Source organism: Oncorhynchus masou, chromosome 32, assembly GCF_036934945.1.
Source record: "Oncorhynchus masou masou isolate Uvic2021 chromosome 32, UVic_Omas_1.1, whole genome shotgun sequence".
NCBI lineage: Eukaryota > Metazoa > Chordata > Actinopteri > Salmoniformes > Salmonidae > Oncorhynchus > Oncorhynchus masou.
In genome coordinates this window covers 85,506,097-85,528,492 of record NC_088243.1, presented here as the reverse complement: position 1 = coordinate 85,528,492, position 22,396 = coordinate 85,506,097, and the positions used below count along the sequence as shown (strand labels likewise).

The 22,396-nt window shown below is 47.0% G+C and overlaps 1 protein-coding gene across 1 annotated transcript; it reads left to right on the top strand.

Annotated features, from left to right (window-relative positions):
• The first annotated feature begins 14,400 nt into the window (after positions 1-14,400).
• Positions 14,401-21,598, top strand: LOC135526741 (ganglioside GM2 activator-like). The gene is made up of 4 exons (XM_064955361.1): positions 14,401-14,851; positions 14,957-15,109; positions 18,757-18,939; positions 20,338-21,598. Exons 1-4 carry the CDS (start codon positions 14,750-14,752, stop codon positions 20,494-20,496), a joined length of 597 nt encoding a protein of 198 aa, XP_064811433.1. The 5' UTR covers positions 14,401-14,749; the 3' UTR covers positions 20,497-21,598.
• The last annotated feature ends 798 nt before the right edge of the window (positions 21,599-22,396 follow it).

Sequence of the window (22,396 nt, the reverse complement as noted above, 5' to 3'; positions counted from 1 at the left end):
GCTGTCCTAATGAGAATCGCACACTGTGTCCTAATGACAGGGATATCTAACCAGTCTGTTGTCCTAATGACAGGGATATCCAACCAGTCTGCTGTCCTAATGACAGGGATATCCAACCAGTCTGCTGTCCTAATGACAGGGATATCCAACCTGCCTGCTGTCCTAATGACAGGGATATCCAACCAGTCTGCTGTCCTAATGACAGGGATATCCAACCAGTCTGATGTCCTAATGAGGATCACACACTGTGTCCTAATGACAGGGATATCTAACCAGTCTGCTGTCCGAATGACAGGGATATCCAACCAGTCTGCTGTCCTAATGACAGGGATATCCAACCAGTCTGATGTCCTAATGAGGATCACACACTGTGTCCTAATGACAGGGATATCCAACCTGCCTGCTGTCCTAATGACAGGGATATCCAACCTGCCTGCTGTCCTAATGACAGGGATATCCAACCTGCCTGCTGTCCTAATGACAGGGATATCCAACCTGCCTGTTGTCCTAATGACAGGGATATCCAACCAGTCTGATGTCCTAATGACAGGGATATCCAACCAGTCTGCTGTCCTAATGAGAATCACACACTGTGTCCTAATGACAGGGATATCCAACTTCAGACCAGTTAAGGGATGAATCATACTGCTTCTGTTGTAGTTATGATTGTACTCTAACAAATACTTTATTTTTTGTTTTTTTAATTTTACCCCCTTTTTCTCCCCAATTTTGTGGTATCCAATTGTTAGTAGTTACTATCTTGTCTCATCGCTACAACTCCTGTACGGGCTCGGGAGAGACGAAGGTCGAGAGCCATGCGTCCCCCGAAACACAACCCAACCAAGCAGCACTGCTTCTTAACACAGCGTCCATCCAACCCGGAAGCCAGCCGCACCAATGTGTCGTGCACCTAGCGACCTGGTCAGCACGCACTGCACCCGGCTCACCACAGGAGTCACTAGTGCACAATGAGACAAGGATATCCCTACCAGCCAAACCCTCCCCAACGACACTAGGCCAATTGTGCGTCGCCCCATGGATTTCCCGGTCGCGGCCGGCTGCGACAGAGCCTGGGCTCGAACCCAGAGTCTCTGGTGGCACAGCTAGACCACTGAGCCACCCGGGAGGAACAAATACTTGTTAAACAAACCACTTACAACTCTTTTATTTCAAAAAATATTTCTGGAAAATGTCTGAAATATTGTGGATGGGATATTCCATTCTTGCGTAATCAAATGAATAATCTGTAGATGCTAATCAGACGTCCTTTTAAGTCTGATTTCAATATCCAGTTCTTCTACAGTGTTCATGTCAAGCCTCCTGTCTCTGCCTGTCTGCATCTGTGGCCTGTTGAGAGAAATGGGCTTTTTATTTTTTTTGGAAGACCGAAAGAAAGTGTGCAAAAATGTACTGTACAGGTTTGAACAAAACCCATCATGCCCTGCTCCACTGCGCGGTCAAAATAACTGAAGACTGTATAATATTTAAGAATGAGTCCCCAATGGAACCCTGTTCCCTGTGTAGTGTACAATGGGCCCTGGTCTAATGAAGTGCACAAATATAGGACGCAGATCAATTTAACACGGTAGAATCAGCTCGTTTTAAATCTACACACCGTTTGCATTAGAGGCTTTAACAAAGAACAATGGAGCTCATTTTCATCCTGGGATGAATGTACTTTGTTAAGATATAATTAGTGACGCTTCGCTGTGATCCAGAGTCGCAGGGTTCTCTTCAAGTATAAACCCTGGAACTGTAGGTGTTTAAGCTACACCTGATCCTCCTCTCATTCAACCAGTCCAAACTTGTTTACTTGTCTTCCCAAACATGCTTTTGGCTCCTGGTATTTTGTATTTGGTAAGCATAGCAAACCCAGGACACCCTCAGATTATAAGCTTAATGCTGACACACATCCATTAATGCTCGTCAGAGTTACATCAGAGAGGAATATAGTTGGTTACACAGTGTGTATTGTTATTGTATTGATAGATATTACTGCGCTGTTGGAGTTAAAAAGCATAAGCATTTTGCTGCACCTGCAAAAACATGATTCTGCCCATAGAAAAACCACGAGTGAACACCATGAAAGACAGAAACACATTAGGTCTTAACAGGGCCATACTCAATCTCAACCACTGTGCTTTCTGAAAGGGAATTACGAGCTTCAGAGAAAACCATCATAGAGACAGGGTACTGCATTTGTGACCCTCTCTCTACAAACCCAGAGAAACCTCATCGTATGTCACAAGCAAGCAGCATTTAGACAGACAGGCAGGCAGTCAGGCGGGCGGGCAGGCTTCCGTTCCCCTGCGGTGGGACAGATCCTGGGGACGTGGGGAACGCTGTCAGCAGCACTCAATATCACACAGCACACCAACATAGACTGGGGCTGGGAATGTAGTCATAAAATCTCATTCAAGTCAATGTTCCTGGCGGCCATATTGAGTCTAGCTAGAGACTGTTCCTTTCTAGTAATTCTATTTCTATGGTTATTTCTACCACCACCATAACATCATAATCTAAGTCACCTATTATTAGAGGGGTTGGGTTAAAGGCGGAAGACATATTGAATTGAATACATTCTGGACAACTGACTAGGTATCCCCCTTTCCCTTTCCCTATCCACCTGATCCTTGGCCTAGCCGTAGTCACAGTGTGGCGTGGGGAAGTGAAGGGGGTGGAAGCTGGATGGACGCTGAAGGGGGCTGGTGGAGGCTGGGTAGAGGGATAAGGCGGCTGGATGGATGCTGAAGGGGGCTGGTGGAGGCTGGGTAGAGGGATAAGACAGCTGGATGGACACTGAAGGGGGCTGGTGGAGGCTGGGTAGAGGGATAAGGCAGCTGGATGGACGCTGAAGGGGGCTGGTGGAGGCTGGGTAGAGGGAGAAGGCAGCTGGATGGACGCTGAAGGGGGCTGGTGGAGGCTGGGTAGAGGGATAAGGCAGCTGGATGGACACTGAAGGGGGCTGGTGGAGGCTGGGTAGAGGGAGAAGGCAGCTGGATGGACGCTGAAGGGGGCTGGTGGAGGCTGGGTAGAGGGATAAGGCAGCTGGATGGACACTGAAGGGGGCTGGTGGAGGCTGGGTAGAGGAATAAGGCGGCTGGATGGACGCTGAAGGGGGCTGGTGGAGGCTGGGTAGAGGGATAAGGCAGCTGGATGGATGCTGAAGGGGGCTGGTGGAGGCTGGGTAGAGGGATAAGGCAGCTGGATGGACACTGAAGGAGACTGGTGGAGGCTGGGTAGAGGGATAAGGCAGCTGGATGGACGCTGAAGGGGGCTGGTGGAGGCTGGGTAGAGGGATAAGGCGGCTGGATGGACACTGAAGGAGACTGGTGGAGGCTGGGTAGAGGGATAAGGCAGCTGGATGGACGCTGAAGGGGGCTGGTGGAGGCTGGGTAGAGGGATAAGGCGGCTGGATGGACACTGAAGGGGGCTGGTGAAGGCTGGGTAGAGGGATAAGGCGGCTGGATGGACACTGAAGGAGGCTGGTGGAGGCTGGGTAGAGGGATAAGGCAGCTGGATGGACGCTGAAGGGGGCTGGTGGAGGCTGGGTAGAGGGATAAGGCGGCTGGATGAGGGGCAAGATGGAGCAGTGTAAGGGGGAGTCGGACAGGGTTGGACCGTGTCCTCAGCATGCCCAGGAAACACAATCAAAATCCCAGCAGACCCACTGGGCCTTGAAATGCATCCTCTCTCAGAGAGGGCATTAGACACCATGGTATCTCTCTCTCTCTCTCCCCCCTCTCTCTCTGTCTCTCTCTCTCTGTCTCTCTCGCTCTCGCTCTCCCTCCCTCTCTCTCTGTCTCTCCGTCTCTCTTTCTCTCCCTCCCTCCCCAGCTCTCTCTCTCTCCCTCTTTCTCTCTCTATCACTTTGTCTCTGTCTCTCTCTCTCTCTCTGTCTCTCTCTCTCTGTATCTCTCTCCCTCTCTCTCTCTCTCTCTCTCTCTCTCTCTCTCTCTCTCTCTCTCCCTCTCTCCCCCCTCCTTGTATTTACAATGTATTTACAAATCTTGCTGCTGTGATTGCACACTGTGGTATTTCACCCAATAGATATGAGAGTTTATCAAAATTGGATTTGATTTCTAAATCTTTTAGGGTCTGTGTAATCTGAAGTAAATATATGTCTTCTGTTTCACCTGCCTTTGTGACTGTCTCCACCACAAGTCACCCGTTTTCCCCATGAATCCGTTTTCCCCATGAATCCGTTTTCCCCATGAATCCGTTTTCCCCATGAATCCGTTTTCCCCTTGAATCCGTTTTCCCCATGAATCCGTTTTCCCCATGAATCCGTTTTCCCCATGAATCCGTTTTCCCCATGAATCCGTTTTCCCCATTAATCCTTTTTCCCCTTGAATCCGTTTTCCCCATGAATCCGTTTTCCCCATGAATCCGTTTTCCCCATGAATCTGTTTTCCCCATTAATCCGTTTTCCCCATGAATCCGTTTTCCCCATGAATCCGTTTTCCCCATGAATCCGTTTTCCCCATGAATCCGTTTTCCCCATTAATCCGTTTTCCCCATGAATCCGTTTTCCCCATTAATCCGTTTTCCCCATTAATCCATTTTCCCCATGAATCCGTTTTCCCCATGAATCCGTTTTCCCCATGAATCCCTGGGTATTTATTCCGGTGTTCCCTGTTTGTCTGTTGCCAGTTCGTCTTGTCATGTCAAGTCAACCAGAGTGGTTTTCCGTGCGCCTGCTTTTTCTTATCTCGCTTTTGCTAGTCCTCCCGGTTTTGACCAGTTTTGCCCTGACTCTGAATCCGCCTGCCTGACCTCGAGCCTGCCTGACCTCGAGCCTGCCTGACCTCGAGCCTGCCTGACCTCGAGCCTGCCTGACCTCGAGCCTGCCTGACCTTGAGCCTTGAACCTGCCTGCCACTCTGTACCTCCTGGACTCTGACCTTGTTTATGATCTTTTGCCTGCCCATGACATTCTCTTGCCTCCCCTTTGGATGATAATAAATATCAAAGACTCGAACCATGTGCCTCCCGTGTCTGCATCTGGGTCTCACCCTTTTCCCTTATAATATGTGTCTCTAATATGGTCATACATTGGGCAGGAGGTTAGGAAGTGCAGCTCAGTTTCCACCTCATTTTGTTTCCTCTTGAGAGCCATGTCTGCCTATGGCGGCCATTCTCAATAGGATGGCCATGCTCACTGAGTCTGTTCACATTCAAAGCTTTCCTTAAGTTTGGGTCAGTCACAGTGGTCAGGTATTTCCTGTATAGGGCCAAATAGCGTTCCAGTTTCCAGTGAATTCTTTCCAAAGTGTCAATTAATTATATTTTTGTTTTCTCATGATTTGATTAGGTCTAATTGTGTTTCTGTCCTGGGGCTCTGTTCACAAATACAAACAGACTCCACAGAGCCCCAGGACAAGCTTGCTTAGGCGACTCTTCTCCAGGTTCATAGCTCTGTAGGTAATGGCTTTCTTATGGAAGGTTTGGGAATCGCTTCCTTTTAGGTGGTTGTAGAATTGAACGTCTCTTTTCTGGATTTTGATCATTAGCGGGTATCGTCCTAATACTACTCTGCATCATTTGGTGTTTTACGTTGAACTTCGGAGGATGTTTTTGCAGAATTGTGCTTGCAGAGTCTCAATTTGGTGTTTGTCCCATTTTGTGAATTCTTGGTTGGTGAATGGACCCCAGACCTCACCACCATAGAGGGCAATGGTTGATTTAAGTATTTCTAGCCAGATCCTAATTGGGATGTCAATTTTATGTTCAGCAGGTCTGTTAGTCCCTTCAACTCCAGCTGCCCTATTGGTTAATTGCTGTCTTGGATGAGTTACAATAATTGACATTATTGAATAAACAAACAAACTAAAATAACTGCAAAAAAACTCAAAAGTATTCTACTTTGTCCCATTGATAATGACTAGCAAATAAAATAGAGAGGAGTCTGTCTGGCTGAGAGCTGGTGCTGTAACACTGGTAATATAGAGAAGAGTCTGTCTGGCTGAGAGGTGGTGCTGTAACACTGGTAATATAGAGAAGAGTCTGTCTGGCTGAGAGGTGGTGCTGTAACATAATGTAGAGAAGAGTCTGTCTGGCTGAGAGCTGGTGCTGTAACACTGGTAATATAGAGAAGAGTCTGTCTGGCTGAGAGCTGGTGCTGTAACACTGGTAATATAGAGAAGAGTCTGTCTGGCTGAGAGGTGGTGCTGTAACACTGGTAATATAGAGAAGAGTCTGTCTGGCTGAGAGCTGGTGCTGTAACACTGGTAATATAGAGAAGAGTCTGTCTGGCTGAGAGGTGGTGCTGTAACACTGGTAATATAGAGAAGAGTCTGTCTGGCTGAGAGGTGGTGCTGTAACACTGGTAATATAGAGAAGAGTCTGTCTGGCTGAGAGCTGGTGCTGTAACACTGGCAATATAGAGAAGAGTCTGTCTGGCTGAGAGCTGGTGCTGTAACACTGGTAATATAGAGAAGAGTCTAATATAGAGAAGAGTCTGTCTGGCTGAGAGCTGGTGCTGTAACACTGGTAATATAGAGAAGAGTCTGTCTGGCTGAGAGGTGGTGCTGTAACATAATATAGAGAAGAGTCTGTCTGGCTGAGAGCTGGTGCTGTAACACTGGTAATATAGAGAAGAGTCTGTCTGGCTGAGAGGTGGTGCTGTAACACTGGTAATATAGAGAAGCGTCTGTCTGGCTGACAGCTGGCGCTGTAACACTGGTAATATAGAGGGTCAGCACACAACAGATAAGAAAGAATGTAGAGAGGGACTGTAGTGTAGATAGACAGACATCCTCCCAAGGCCCCCGGTGGCCATGAACTACACACATATGCATGTACGCACACACACACACGCATGCACACACACACACACACACACATATGCACCCGACACACATTTTTGACTCATGAAGTCAAATATAATGAACATGAGATTTATTTACTTATTTTTTTTAACTTATTCAAGGTTGAGTCAAGTAATATATTTGTACTGTGAAGATATCATCAGGTCAATATTTCTACACTTTATCACTTGTCATGAGATAATAAGATAGGGCCATAAAACATGTCATAAGAGTTATAAAGTATGTTACTCCTCCTGACATATCTCATGGAATGTGGAAACAGAGAGGGGGGTAGAGAGCAATAGACAGGGGGGGAGGGAGGGAGGGAGGGAGGGGGAGGGAGGGAGGGAGGGAGGGAGGGAGGGAGGGAGGGAGGGAGGGAGGGAGGGAGGGAGGGAGGGGGTAGAGAGCAATAGACAGGGGAGGGAGGGAGGGAGGGAGGGAGGGAGGGAGGGAGGGAGGGAGGGAGGGAGGGAGGGAGGGAGGGAGGGGAGGGAGGGAGGGAGGGAGGGAGGGAGGGAGGGAGCAATAGACAGGGGAGGGAGGGAGGGAGGGAGGGAGGGAGGGAGGGAGGGAGGGAGGGAGGGAGGGAGGGAGGGAGGGAGGGAGGGAGGGGGAGGGAGGGAGGGAGGGAGGGAGGGGGAGGGAGGGAGGGAGGGAGGGAGGGAGGGAGGGAGAGGGAGGGATTGGGGAGAGTGATAAAGGGGGGAGAGAGGGAGAGAGAGACAGGGAGAGCGAGACAGAGGGAGAGAGAGACAGAGGGAGAGAGAGACAGAGGGAGGGAGAGCGATAGAGGGGGGAGAGAGGGAGAGACAGAGAGAGGGGAGAGAGAGAGGGAGAGAGAGACAGAGAGAGGGTGAGAGAGAGACAGAGAGAGGGGGAGAGCGATAGAGGGGGAGAGAGGGAGAGAGAGACAGAGGGAGAGAGAGCGATAGAGGGGGGAGAGAGGGAGAGAGAGACAGAGAGAGGGGGAGAGAGAGAGGGAGGGAGAGACAGAGAGAGGGAGAGAGAGACAGAGAGAGGGGGAGAGCAATAGAGGGGGAGAGAGGGAGAGAGAGGGGGAGAGCGAGACAGAGGGAGGGAGAAAGAGAGAGAGTGATAGAGAGGGGAGAGAGAGAGAGAGAGAGAGAGAGAGAGAGAGAGGAGAGAGGGAGAGAGAGAGGGGGAGAGAGGGAGAGAGAGGGGAAGCGATTGAGGGGGGAGAGAGGGAGAGAGAGACAGAGAGGGGGAGAGAGAGAGGAAGAGAGAGATAGAGAGAGGGAGAGAGAGAGAGACAGAGAGAGGGGGAGAGCGATAGAGGGGGGAGAGAGGGAGAGGGAGAGGGGGAGAGAGAAAAAGAGAGAGAGAGAGGGCGGAGAGATGTGACATTACAGTTAGTCAACTGTCTGTCTGACTCATCATGTGACATTACAGTTAAGAAACTGTCTGTCTGACTCATCATGTGACATTGCAGTTAATAAACTGTCTGTCTGACTCATCATGTGACATTACAGTTAATAAACTGTCTGTCTGACTCATCATGTGACATTACAGTTAATAAACTGTCTGTCTGACTCATCATGTGACATTACATTTAATAAACTGTCTGTCTGACTCATCATGTGACATTACATTTAATAAACTGTCTGTCTGACTCATCATGTCACATTTTCTCAACAGGTTGATAGGTATACTGTGATTTACCAGCCAATAATATAACAAGAAGTGTCCAACTTCATCATGTGACATTTTGATATGGAACGACACAAAATAATTAACAGGAGGGTTCTGTAGATACGTTATAAAACGTGTGTTTGACATGAGGTCTCTGAAACACACAAGCAAAGTTTTCACCACAGCACAGATACAGTTGGATTCAAGACCGTCAAGGCCACGCTGTAAGGACGCATGGCTTCACAGCTGGAGCCAGGTGGTAGAGACAGCATAGGGGCTAGAGAGATGTTTTGTTAAATCCTCTTTGTACAGTTTAGTATGAGTTTAGTGTGAGTGATGTCCTAATGGCAGAGAGAGGTTGGAAGAGGAGAGACACGAGTGACGAAAGATCAGCTCAGACAATCAAGGAAGGTGCAAGATGAGACTTGGTCATGCATCCCAAATTGCACCCCATTCCCTATTTAGTGCACTGCTTTACTTAGAGTACTACACAATATTAGGGAACAGGGTACCATTTGGGACGCGGTTTTGGGACACCAGAGAGAGGAGCCTGTCTGTTACACCCTGTCCTACCGTCTGTCTGAGTGACTGAGAAAAGAGGTTGACTGTTTGATAACATCACAGATGTGCTTACGCTCCAACAGAACTCATACAGGCCTATAGCGGTCTGGCTAATCTTGATGAGCTCATCTGTTTGTGTTTATTGTAGAGGCTTAGTCCTGCATAAAATAGAAAACACAGAATGAACTGCTCTTACACCATAGCTAGACTGGCTACAGCTTTAGCTCATATTGAGAATGAGAACTGATGACAGCAACACCAGGCAGTTGGATGTGTGCCAGACAGCCTTAATCTGTGTCCAAAATGGCACCCAACTTCCAATATAGTGCACTCCTGTCGACTAGAGCCCTATGGGGGACGGTCAAAAGTATTGCATTATATAAGGAATGGAGAGCGCCATTTCAGACCCAGGCATGGTCTTGTTGGGGTCTTGTTGGGGTCTTGTTGGGGTTTGTTGGGGTCTTGTTGGGGTCTTGTTGGGGTTTGTTGGGGTCTTGTTGGGGTCTTGTTGGGGTCTTGTTGGGGTTTGTAGAGCACATACACCCTTTTGTGGTGCATCTCAATGCTAGAGGTGTCACTGTAGTCCCTGGTTCGAAACCAGGCTGCATCACAGCCGGACGTGATTGGGAGTCCCATAGGGCGGCGCAGAATTGGCCCGGCATCGTCCGGGTTTGGCTGGGGGGGTAGGCTATCATTGTAAATAAGAATTGGTTCTTAACTGACTTGCCTAGTTAAATAAAGGTTCAATAAAACATATACATATTTAAAAAAATACTCAACAGTGAGCATCAGCATACATTCCTACCACCAGCCCCACCAGCCCCACCAGCCCCACCAGCCCCACCAGCCCCACCAGCCCCACCAGCCCTACCAGCCCTACCAGCCCCACCAGCCCTACCAGCCCCACCAGCCCTACCAGCCCTACCAGCCCTACCAGCCCCACCAGCCCCACCAGCCCTACCAGCCCCACCAGCCCTACCAGCCCCACCAGCCCCACCAGCCCCACCAGCCCTACCAGCCCTACCAGCCCCACCAGCCCCACCAGCCCTACCAGCCCTACCAGCCCCACCAGCCCCACCAGCCCTACCAGCCCTACCAGTCCCACCAGCCCTACCAGCCCTACCAGCCCTACCAGCCCCACCAGCCCTACCAGCCCCACCAGCCCCACCAGCCCCACCAGCCCTACCAGCCCCACCAGCCCCACCAGCCCCACCAGCCCTACCAGCCCTACCAGCCCCACCAGCCCTACCAGCCCCACCAGCCCCACCAGCCCCACCAGCCCCACCAGCCCTACCAGCCCCATCAGCCCCATCAGCCCCACCAGCCCTACCAGCCCCACCAGCCCCACCAGTCCTACCAGCCCTACCAGCCCCACCAGCCCTACCAGTCCTACCAGCCCTACCAGCCCCACCATCCCTACCAGCCCTACCAGCCCCACCAGCCCTACCAGCCCCACCAGCCCTACCAGCCCCACCAGCCCCACCAGTCCTACCAGCCCTACCAGCCCCACCAGCCCCACCAGCCCCACCAGCCCTACCAGCCCTACCAGTCCTACCAGCCCTACCAGCCCCACCATCCCTACCAGCCCTACCAGCCCCACCAGCCCTACCAGCCCCACCAGTCCTACCAGCCCTACCAGCCCCACCAGCCCTACCAGCCCCACCAGCCCTACCAGTCCTACCAGCCCTACAAGCCCCACCAGTCCTACAAGCCCTACAAGCCCGACCAGCCCTACAAGCCCTACAAGCCCTACCAGCCCCACCAGTCCTACAAGCCCTACCAGCCCCACCAGTCCTACCAGTCCTACCAGCCCTACCAGCCCTACTAGCCTTACAAGCCCTACCAGTCCTACCAGTCCTACCAGCCCCACCAGCCCTACAAGTCCTACCAGTCCTACCAGCCCCACCAGCCCTACAAGCCCTACCAGTCCTACCAGCCCTACCAGCCCTACAAGCCCTACCAGTCCTACCAGCCCTACCAGCCCTACCAGCCCTACAAGCCCAACCAGTCCTACCAGCCCTACCAGCCCTACTAGCCCTACCAGCCCTACAAGCCCTACCAGCCCTACTAGCCCTACCAGCCCCACCAGCCCTACGAGCCCCACCAGCCCTACCAGCCCCACCAGCCCAACCAGCCCCATCAGCCCCACCAGCCCTAGTACATGGTGTTCCAGCCCTACCAGCCCGAGAACGTGGTGTTACAGCCCTACCATCCCTACCAGCCCTAGTACATTGTCTTCCAGCCCTACCAGCCTTACCAGCCCTAGTACATGGTGTTCCAGCCCTACCACCCCTTCCAGCCCAAGTACATGGTGTTCCAGCCCTACTAGCCGTTAGTACATGGTGTTCCAGCCCCACCAGCTCTACCAGCCCCTAGTACATGGTGTTACAGCCCTACCAGTCCCTAGTACATGGTGTTCCAGCCCTACCAGCCTCCAGTACATGGTGTTCCAGCCCTACCAGCCCTACCAGCCTCCAGTACATGGTGTTCCAGCCCTACCAGCCTCTAGTACATGGTGTTCCAGCCCTACCAGCCCTCCCAGCCCTCCCAGCCCTAGTACATGGTGTTCCAGCCCTACCAGCCCTCCCAGCCCTACCAGTCCCTAGTACATGGTGTTCCAGCCCTACCAGACCCTAGTACATGGTGATACGGCCCTTTTTGATGGGCTGGAACATCATTTCCAACTAGACATGCTAAAGTAAATTCACTCATATGGACATGAAGCTGAGAATAGCCAATTGGACAGTGACTGGGACAGTGACATGACCGCTAGCCCTGTCGCTATGCTGTCTCATGTTTATTAGCTGTCCCACTAGCCCTGTCACTATGCTGTCTCAGGGTTATTAGCTGTCCCGCTAGCCCTGTCACTATGCTGTCTCATGGTTATTAGCTGTCCCGCTAGCCCTGTATATATGCTGTCTCATGGTTATTAGCTGTCCCGCTAGCCCTGTCAATATGCTGTCTCAGGGTTATTAGCTGTCCCACCAAAAAACATTTAAATCAGCAAGTGTGTAGAGCTTGCTGCATGTTGCATACATCCAATGGCTGATTGCATGAGCTGCATTGCAAGAAAGAGCGTAATACATCCACAACATATTAACCTGTACACAAGGTAGAACTTTACAATCATATAACTTTGTCAATGCATGTAGATCACATGAAATTCAGGCTATATAACTGACTAATAAGCATAGACTGACTGACAAGGCAAAGGCTAAATAAACGACTCGGTATAGGATATGTGACTGACAAGACATAGGCTATGTGACTGACTAGGTATAGGCTATAAAACTGACAAGGCAAAGGCTAAATAAACGACTCGGTATAGGATATGTGACTGACAAGACATAGGCTATGTGACTGACTCGGTATAGGCTATATAACTGACTAGATATAGGCTATAAAACTGACTAGGTATAGGCTATAAAACTGACTAGGTATAGGCTATATGACTGACTAGATATAGGCTATATGGCTGGCTAGGTATAGACTGTATAACTGACTAGCTATAGGCTATATGACTGACTAGCTATAGGCTATATGACTGACTAGGTATAGACTATATGACTGACTAGCTATAGGCTATATGACTGGCTAGGTATAGGCTATATGACTGACTAGGTATAGGCTATATGACTGACTAGGTACAGGCTATATAACTGACTAGGTATAGGCTATATGACTGACTAGGTATAGGCTATATGACTGGCTAGGTATAGGCTATAAAACTGACTAGGTATAGGCTATATAACTGAGTAGGTACAGGCTATATAACTGACTAGGTACAGGCTATATAACTGACTAGGTATAGGTTATATAACTGACTAGGTATAGACTGTATAACTGACTAGGTACAGGCTATATGACTGACTAGGTATAGGCTATATGACTGACTAGGTATAGGCTACATATCATGGTGTTCACAGAGAGGTTGAGGCCATGCCGTGGTGTTCACAGAGAGGTGAGGCCATGTCGTGGTGTTCACAGAGAGGTGAGGCCATGTCATGGTGTTCACAGAGGTGAGGCCATGCTGTGGTGTTCACAGAGAGGTGAGGCCATGCCGTGGTGTTCACAGAGAGGTGAGGCCATGTCATGGTGTTCACAGAGAGGTGAGGCCATGTCGTGGTGTTCACAGAGAGGTGAGGCCATGTCGTGGTGTTCACAGAGAGGTGAGGCCATGTCGTGGTGTTCACAGAGAGGTGAGGCCATGCCGTGGTGTTCACAGAGAGGTGAGGCCATGCCGTGGTGTTCACAGAGAGGTGAGGCCATGCCGTGGTGTTCACAGAGAGGTGAGGCCTTGTCGTGGTGTTCACAGAGAGGTGAGGCCATGCCGTGGTGTTCACAGAGAGGTGAGGCCATGCCGTGGTGTTCACAGAGAGGTGAGGCCATGCCGTGGTGTTCACAGAGAGGTGAGGCCATGTCGTGGTGTTCACAGAGAGGTGAGGCCATGCCGTGGTGTTCACAGAGAGGTGAGGCCATGTCGTGGTGTTCACAGAGAGGTGAGGCCATGCCGTGGTGTTCACAGAGGTGAGGCCATGCCGTGATGTTCACAGAGAGGTGAGGCCATGTCGTGGTGTTCACAGAGAGGTGAGGCCATGCCGTGATGTTCACAGAGAGGTGAGGCCATGCCGTGGTGTTCACAGAGAGGTGAGGCCATGCCGTGGTGTTCACAGAGATGTGAGGCCATGTCATGGTGTTCACAGAGAGGTGAGGAAATTAGGACAACATCTCCATCTTGTGGAGAGAAGCAGATCAACAGTACTGTAGAAAAAACTGGCCCATTGGCAAGTCCACTACTATAGGCTGAAAAGCCAGTGTAGGTATTCAGAGTGTTGTCTTCAAAATACAATGCCTCAGGCTAGCAACAAATTAAGCCTATCCCATGGGTTTAGCTGCAATGCCAAATGCTTGTTTTGGAACTTGGGTGGGATACTAATGGATGTCAGTTATGTGTGGCTACTTGCCGGAAGGTATCACAAAATCTGCATTTTCTCTATATTGGGGACAGGTTATGGTCTAGATTTGTTCACAAAAGCCTGTACCACAATTTGTTAATCTAAAAATTAAAGATCAATTTCCTTATTGTAGGTATCAAGTGAGGGATTAAATTGATTACCAAAACTAATACATCCGTTAAGTATGCTTCTGACTGTGTGAAGATTTCACTCTCCTTTATATAAATAAAGGCGATTAAAGACCAATTTCCTATAGAAATAAAGGAGGCGCAAATACAAATGATAAAATCTCAATATCTATCTCCTCGCATCCTCTCTCCTCGCCTCCTTCTCAAACCCCATTGGAGGAGAAGGTCAAATTGGGCGGAACCTCTGGCTCCCACATCCAATGGAGTTTGAGAAGGAGGCGAGGAGAGAGGATGCGAGGAGATAGATATTGAGATTTTATCATTTGTATTTGCGCCTCCTTTATTTCTATAGGAAATTGGTCTTTAATCGCCTTTATTTATATAAAGGAGACGCAAATACAAATAGGAAAATCTCAGTATCTGCTCCTCGCGAGGTCTGTCACGAGCCTCGGGAGTGATTTGATAAACACGGAAGTGAGACTGAACTTCATAGAAGCAAATATTTACCGCACCGTCTCAACGTGTTGTGACGCAGTCATTCTCGATTCGTTTTAGCTGTGCACAGTCTTAGTTTACGCGCTTTCTGTTGTTATCTTGAATTAACCCTAATTATTTCTAGTTCAGTTGTAGATTAGTTGAGCACGATGAAAAATGGTATTGTTGTTAATGTGATAATGCTATGCATTGTAATGCAGGTGAATTGCGCTTTGGATTTCGAGAAAACGCGCACAGCATATACTGTGAAGGTGAGTGAAATATCTTTACTTTTATTCAAATGTTGTTCATTAACCTACTCTATCAATTCATCATGTTTTGTACAGTAACATAGACTATTCAATATTCTTGCACAGGTCTTTGGGTTCTCATGGGAGAACTGTGGTAAGCCAGACGACCCAGCGGTTCTGAAGACCCTAACCCTGTCCCCGGACCCCATCACAGTTCCAGGGGACCTAAAGGCCAGTGCGTCCGGGAACACAACCGTCGAGCTGGCCGCTCCCCTCGCTGTGAGTACTCAGCATGCACCAAGGGCCTCCTCTTCAAATACTAAAATTAGATATGGAATGCTATTTGATTACTTATAAAGTATACTTGTTTGTTAAAGTTTTTGTAATTAACCAACTTAGTTTGAGGTAGGCATATGGTATTGCCTGTCTTCAATATATACATACAGTATATACATAGCCACAGGAAGTGAGGGTGCTGCAGCACCCCCTGAATAATCAGAATAATAAAAAAATAAAAAAATATATATATATATATATATATTTACAAATATATATATATATATATTTACAAATATATATATTTACAAATGTAGTGCACTGGGCCTTTACTGGTCCTGTATAAGCAGAGATATAGACATCTGTAGCACTGGGCAAAAAAGGTAGTTATATAGTTAACACCCCCGCCCCCAAACTACTTCCTGCGGCTATACAGTAAATATTTATACAAATAAGTCATTTAGCAGATGCTTTTATCCAGAGCGACTTACAGGAGCAATTAGGGTTAAGTGCCTTGCTCAAGGGCACATCGAGATATTTTTCACCTAGTTGGTTTGGGGATTCGAACCAGCAACCTTTCAGTTACTGGCCCAACGCTCTTAACCACTAGGGAAATATATAGAATGAATAGGCTCTTCTTGGATTAAAATGGTCACAATCAAAGCAAGTTTGAAACACTATAGTCCTACTTCCTCCTGAAAAACTTACCAACAGTGAATTGAAAGCTATTACTTTGCCATATCAGTCTGTAGGCCTATTCAGCCATGTGATAGCCTATTCCACTTTGTCTGTGTGTGTGTCAATTATTGGCTCTGGGTGGCTCTGGGTTTTTCTGGGTGGCTCTGGGTTTTTCTGGGTGGCTCTGGGTTCTTCTGGGTGGCTCTGGGTTCTTCTGGGTGGCTCTGGGTTCTTCTGGGTGGCTCTGGGTTCTTCTGGGTGGCTCTGGGTTCTTCTGGGTGGCTCTGGGTTCTTCTGGGTGGCTCTGGGTTCTTCTGGGTGGCTCTGGGTTCTTCTGGGTGGCTCTGGGTTCTTCTGGGTGGCTCTGGGTAGAGTGTTGTTAAACAGGTAGAAACTTGGCTGGAGAGGATGAGGTATGTCTTACTCAAGGCTGAGCTTCATGTGAGCAGCTCACCACATAAACGCCTGCTCTGCTGCACTGGCCCAAATAGATATATAATATACAGTAGACTTCCTGATTCAATGCTCACCCTTAAAATGCAGAGTTCACAAGAGAAGAGACGGCATTGAGAGTGTGATGGCAATGTTCTGATTAAGAATGCACTGATGTAATATTGTTGCGTTTTGAAAGTTTTTTTTTTGCAACAGACAGCTTTCACATACTGGCCATTCTGTTGTTTCCAACTTGTATTGGTTTAGTTGATGCAATGCAGAGAAGACTGACTTGACTGTTCTTCCCCCGAAATCAATCACGTAGATCAGTATCAGATTTTTTTCTCTCTAACATCGGTGACATCATTGCAAGGGAGGAATAGAACAGTGTCTGCTTTGCTGTAAACAACTATGGTGCAACGTCCAAGTGAAGAATAGCCTGACATTAGACACGGTTTTCAAAACACCCCGGTACTGGTCCTATTTTCTCCTCTTAGGTATCTTGACCAAGCCTGGCGGTATGTCTGTAAAATAGTTTTATTGACATATACTTTCGTTTTTCATAACATCCCAGTTAACATATGGTATATGGTCTGATACACCACGGCTGTCAGCCAATCAGCATTTAGGGCTCGAACCACCCAGGTTATAACAGCATTTTGTCCATAGGTAAACGTAACCTTGTGATGGCCTATTTTGTGGATAGGCGTACTGTTACTGTAGCTTACTGTGTTGATCCAGACATCCCAGTTAACTGGTCCTCTCCCCCTACTGTATTTATTTATTTTGCTCCTTTGCACCCCATTATTTCTCTCTACTTTGTACACTCTTCCACTGCACATCTACCATTCCAGTGTTTTACTTGCTATATTGTATTTACTTTGCCACCATGGCCTTTTTTAAGCCTTTACCTCCCGTATCTCACCTCATTTGCTCACTTTGTATATAGGCTTGTTTTTCTACTGTATTATTGACTGTTTGTTTTATTCCATGTGTAACTCTGTGTTGTTATGTGTCGAACTGCTTTGCTTTATCTTGGCCAGGTCGCAATTGTAAATGAGAACTTGTTCTCAACTTGCTTACCTGGTTAAATAAAGGTGAAATAAAATATATAGTAACAGTCAAAAGTTTGGACATGCTGTCTCATTCAAGGGTTTTTCTTTATTTTTACTATTTCTACATTGCAGAATAAGAGTGACAATGTCAAAACTATGAAATAACACATATGGAATCATGTAGTAACCAAAAAAAGTGTTAAACAAATCAAAATATTCTTCAAAGTAACCACCCTTTGCCTGGATGAGAGCTTTGCACACTCTTTGAATTCTCTCAACCAGCTTCATGAGGTGGTCACCTGGAAAGCTTTTCCAACAGTCTTGAAGGAGTTCCCACATATGCTGAGTACTTGTTGGCTGCTTTTCTTGGTCCAGCTCATCCCAAATCATCTCAATTGGGTTGTAGTCGGGTGATTGTGGAGGTCAAGTCATCTGACGCAGCACTCCATCACTTTCCTTCTTGGTCAAATAGCCCTTACACAGCCTGGAGGTGTGTTGGATCAATGTCCTGTTGAAAAACAAATGATAGTCCCACTAAGCACAAACCAGATGGGATGGCGTATCGCTGCAGAATGCTGGTTAAGTGTGCCTTGAATTCTAAATAAATCACTGACAGTGTCACCAGCAAAGCACCCCTACACCATCACACCTCCTCCATGCTTCATGGTGGGAACCACACATGCGGAGATCATATGTTCACCTACTCTGTGTCTCACAAAGACACGTCAGTTGGAACCAAAAAATGTCACATTTGGACATCAGACTAAAGGACAGATTTCCACTGGTCTAATGTCAATTGCTCGTGTTTCTTGACCCATCAAGTCTCTTCTTATTGGTGTCCTTTAGTATTGGTTTCTTTGCAGCAATTCAACCATGAAGGCCTGATTCACACAGTCTCCTCTGGCTGCAATCTGAGGTGCAGTTAATTGCCGATTTCTGAGGCTGGTAACTAATGACTTTATTCTCTACAGCAGAGGTAACTCTGGTTCTTCCTTTCCTGTGGCGGTCCTCGTGATAGCCAGTTTCATCATAGTGCTTGGTGGTTTTTGCGACTGCACTTGTTGACACGTTCAAAGTTCTTGAAATGTTCCGTATTGACTGATCCTCATGTCTTAAGCAATCTCTTACCAAATAGGGCTATCTTCTGTATACCACCCCTACCTTGTCACAACCCAACTGATTGGCTCAAATGCATTAAGAAGGAAAGAAATTCCACAAATTAACTTCTTAACAAGGCACACCTGTTAATTGAAATGCATTCCAGGTGACTACCTCATGAAGCTGGTTGAGAGAATGCCAAGAGTATGGAAAGCTGTCATCAAGGCAAAGGGTGGTTACTTTGTAGAATCTCAAATATATTTTATGGTTACTACATGATTCCATATGTGTTATTTCATAGTTTTGATGTCTTCACTATTATTCTATTCCCTTGAATTAGTAGGTGTGTCCAAACCTTTGACTGGTGCTGTATTTCTCTCCTCTTAGGTGAACGTGACACTGGAGAAGGAGGTGGCAGGGTTCTGGGTCAAGGTGCCGTGTGTGGAAGAGATCGGGAGCTGCCACTATGCAGACGGCTGTGACCTGCTCAACCAGCTGATACCGCCAGGACAGGACTGTCCTGAACCTCTACACACCTACGGCATCCCCTGTCACTGTCCCTTTAAAGCTGTGAGTCTATACTGTAGTTCATCACCTGCCCACTGTTCCTTTAAAGCTGTGAGTCTATACTGTAGTTCATCCCCTGCCACTGTCCCTTTAAAGCTGTGAGTCTATACTGTAGTTCATCCCCTGTCCACTGTTCCTTTAAAGCTGTGAGTCTATACTGTAGTTCATCCCCTGTCCACTGTCCCTTTAAAGCTGTGAGTCTATACTGTAGTTCATCCCCTGCCACTGTTCCTTTAAAGCTGTGAGTCTATACTGTAGTTCATCCCCTGTCCACTGTTCCTTTAAAGCTGTGAGTCTATACTGTAGTTCATCCCCTGTCCACTGTCCCTTTAAAGCTGTGAGTCTATACTGTAGTTCATCCCCTGTCCACTGTCCCTTTAAAGCTGTGAGTCTATACTGTAGTTCATCCCCTGCCACTGTTCCTTTAAAGCTGTGAGTCTATACTGTAGTTCATCCCCTGTCCACTGTTCCTTTAAAGCTGTGAGTCTATACTGTAGTTCATCCCCTGTCCACTGTCCCTTTAAAGCTGTGAGTCTATACTGTAGTTCATCCCCTGTCCACTGTTCCTTTAAAGCTGTGAGTCTATACTGTAGTTCATCCCCTGCCACTGTTCCTTTAAAGCTGTGAGTCTATACTGTAGTTCATCCCCTGCCACTGTCCCTTTAAAGCTGTGAGTCTATACTGTAGTTCATCCCCTGTCCACTGTCCCTTTAAAGCTGTGAGTCTATCATTTATGGTTGTGTTCATTAGGGCACAATCATTTGAAGCTGTTTTGCAATGACAAATGATCACAGCCGTTTCTTAATGGACAGGTCCTGTTAGTCCCTCTATAGGCCTGTCCTTTTTCTTCCGTTTGTTGCCATTTGAACCCACCCCCAAGAAAGAACCTGTTCCTCCAGTCGTCAATGCTTAGGCTACTTCCCTCTTTCGTATTCTGTTCAGTGCAATGTGATGAATGTCTGTTGATAGCACTGTGAATGATTGGTAACAGAGTGTTTGTTGAACAGCAGCTAGCCAAACAACAAAGTAAAATTTAAATTAAACGTTCTCTGAATGTTTTGAACATGTGCACTTAACGTTCTGTTGCTCAGTACTCATTCTGTTTTTCTCAAAGATAATTTTTTATGTTTACTCAATTCATGTCTATTGGGCTCAAATGACCTATTTTCTGTCTCCTAAGGGTGCATACCTTTTCTATACAGTAAAACATGCTTCACTCTGGAGCTGTGTCCCAAATGACACCCTATTCCTAAATATACAGTACTTTGACCAAGGTGCACTACCCTTGAAAGAGCCCTATGGGCCTTGGTCATAAGTAGTGCACTATCTAAGGAATTGGATGCCATTCGGGACATAGTGAAAGTGTATTGGTTAAAACCTCTATTTCCCTTCTGTTCTAAGGGGATGTACACGCTACCAGAGTCGGACTTCTACCTCCCTGACATTGACCTACCCTATTGGCTGACCAACGGACACTACAGGGTACAGGGAGTGCTGGGAGCTATGGGAAAAGAACTGGGCTGCCTCAAAATCACCTTTGCTGTCCACTCTAATAACTAAACGATGGATAAATGACCTCCTCTTTCCACTCTAGTTAAATGGAGGCTAGAGGGAACATAAATGTGTCACTCAGTGAACTGCGATACTGAACCTTTTGTCTTCTTTATTCTCACGGGAACTTCTGCTCTCATCTCTTCTCATCTCATCAAACTGCCAATTGAGAACGGGGCCTGTATAGACAAAGTCTCTCTGAGTTGGGAGTACTGATCAGTTTTACCTTTTACAATCGTAATGAATAGGAGGGTGGACCTGATCCCAGATCAGCAGTCTGAGATACTTTGTGGATACTGGCCCTGTACCAAACAAGCAGTAACTGAGCTGCTACTGTAGTTTAGGATGTGATCCAGTCGACTCACTTTCAGGTCAAACAGTTGAGTGATTTGCATGGCTTCCTACTGTCTTCCTACTGTACTGCTATGAACTTGTCATCACCTGTTTGATTCATTTTCACAATGTTTTACACTGTCTTTTTTATACAGAATGAATTTGATTAGATTCCTTGTCAAGGGTGAATGGCCGTGGGTATGCTTCTATTGCTCATTGGCTTCTACCCTAGATTAGGTGCTGGTCACATGACTAGAAGTTTTTATTGTGCCATGGTCGTTTCTGGATGACTCTTACTGTGTCATTCGTTTTTGGTTCTATGGATTGTAATGCTACTTCCTGTTGCTAGTGGTGACACTTGATTTTAGAACCCCTGGGAATATGTTGTTATTCCTGTTGATTTGTGTATTGATCTGTTTTTTTTTTTTAAGGTGTTTTATTGTTGACATATTCAAAGTGCCTAAGTAGACCTGCTGAAATTGAGGTCTACGAATCAAGTGCGACTGTGTGATGTTTCAAAGGGAAATGGGATTAATACAGACAATCAATTCCCTCCTTTTAATACCAAAAGACTAATCCCATTCTATAACCAGTTAAAGTGTTCTTAAATCAAAATTCAAATGAAATGGTAATCAAGTATCAAAGTTTTTAGGAATCAACGTGAAAAATTGCACCTTGATTATTTAGAAATGACATTGCTTACAACTAACAAATCAGCATTGCTGGCCAACATTTCACTGTAAAACCCTTTTTTAAATAAAATAATATCCTATATGTAGGTAAGTCTTTGTTTTCTGAAATGCATGACTATTTTTCAATTGTGATTTGAGCTTCTGCAGTTTCACAGGATGGACACAAGATGGCGCTAGTGGTTAAATGTTGATAACATGACTGTTGGGTCATGGGAGATTGAGACTTATTCCTGGCTTCAGTCTACCAACTTCTTTGGTAGTTTCTTGAAAAGATGCCATCCAAATTGTTGTGTGAAGTACTGTAATTTTATTACTTACTTTACCATTATGGTGCTAGTTTGGGCTCCCGAGTGGCACAGCGGTCTATGGTACTGCATCTCAGTGCTAGAGCCGTCACTACAGACCCTGGTTCGATTCCAGGCTGTATCACAACCGGATGTGATTGGAAGTCCCATAGGGCAGTGCACAACTGGCCCAGCGTCGTTAGGGTTTGGCCGGGGTAGGCCGTCATTGTAAATAAGAATTTGTTTTTAACTGACTTGCCTAGTTAAATAAAGGTTCAATTAAATGTCTCTCACTCGCTCTTTCTCAAAACATTTCCCAGAGTAGATGTCTCAGTTAAGAAGCCTAGTCTGTCTTCTATAGCTAGCAACTGATCACAGTAATAATAGTAATGATTCCTGTTTGGGCTGAAGTTGTGCTTCCCCTTTATAACTCAGATATGAAATAGAAAGCAAGAAGGTTTTTACATGTTCTGTTTGCTTCTGCCAACTGTTAGTGTTGTGTATTCTTAGACATTTAACAAGTTTATGATTTCCAGTAAGCCCTGCATGTATATTCTCTTTACTGTATGTACCCTCCCCTCGTGTCTATAAACTTCTTGT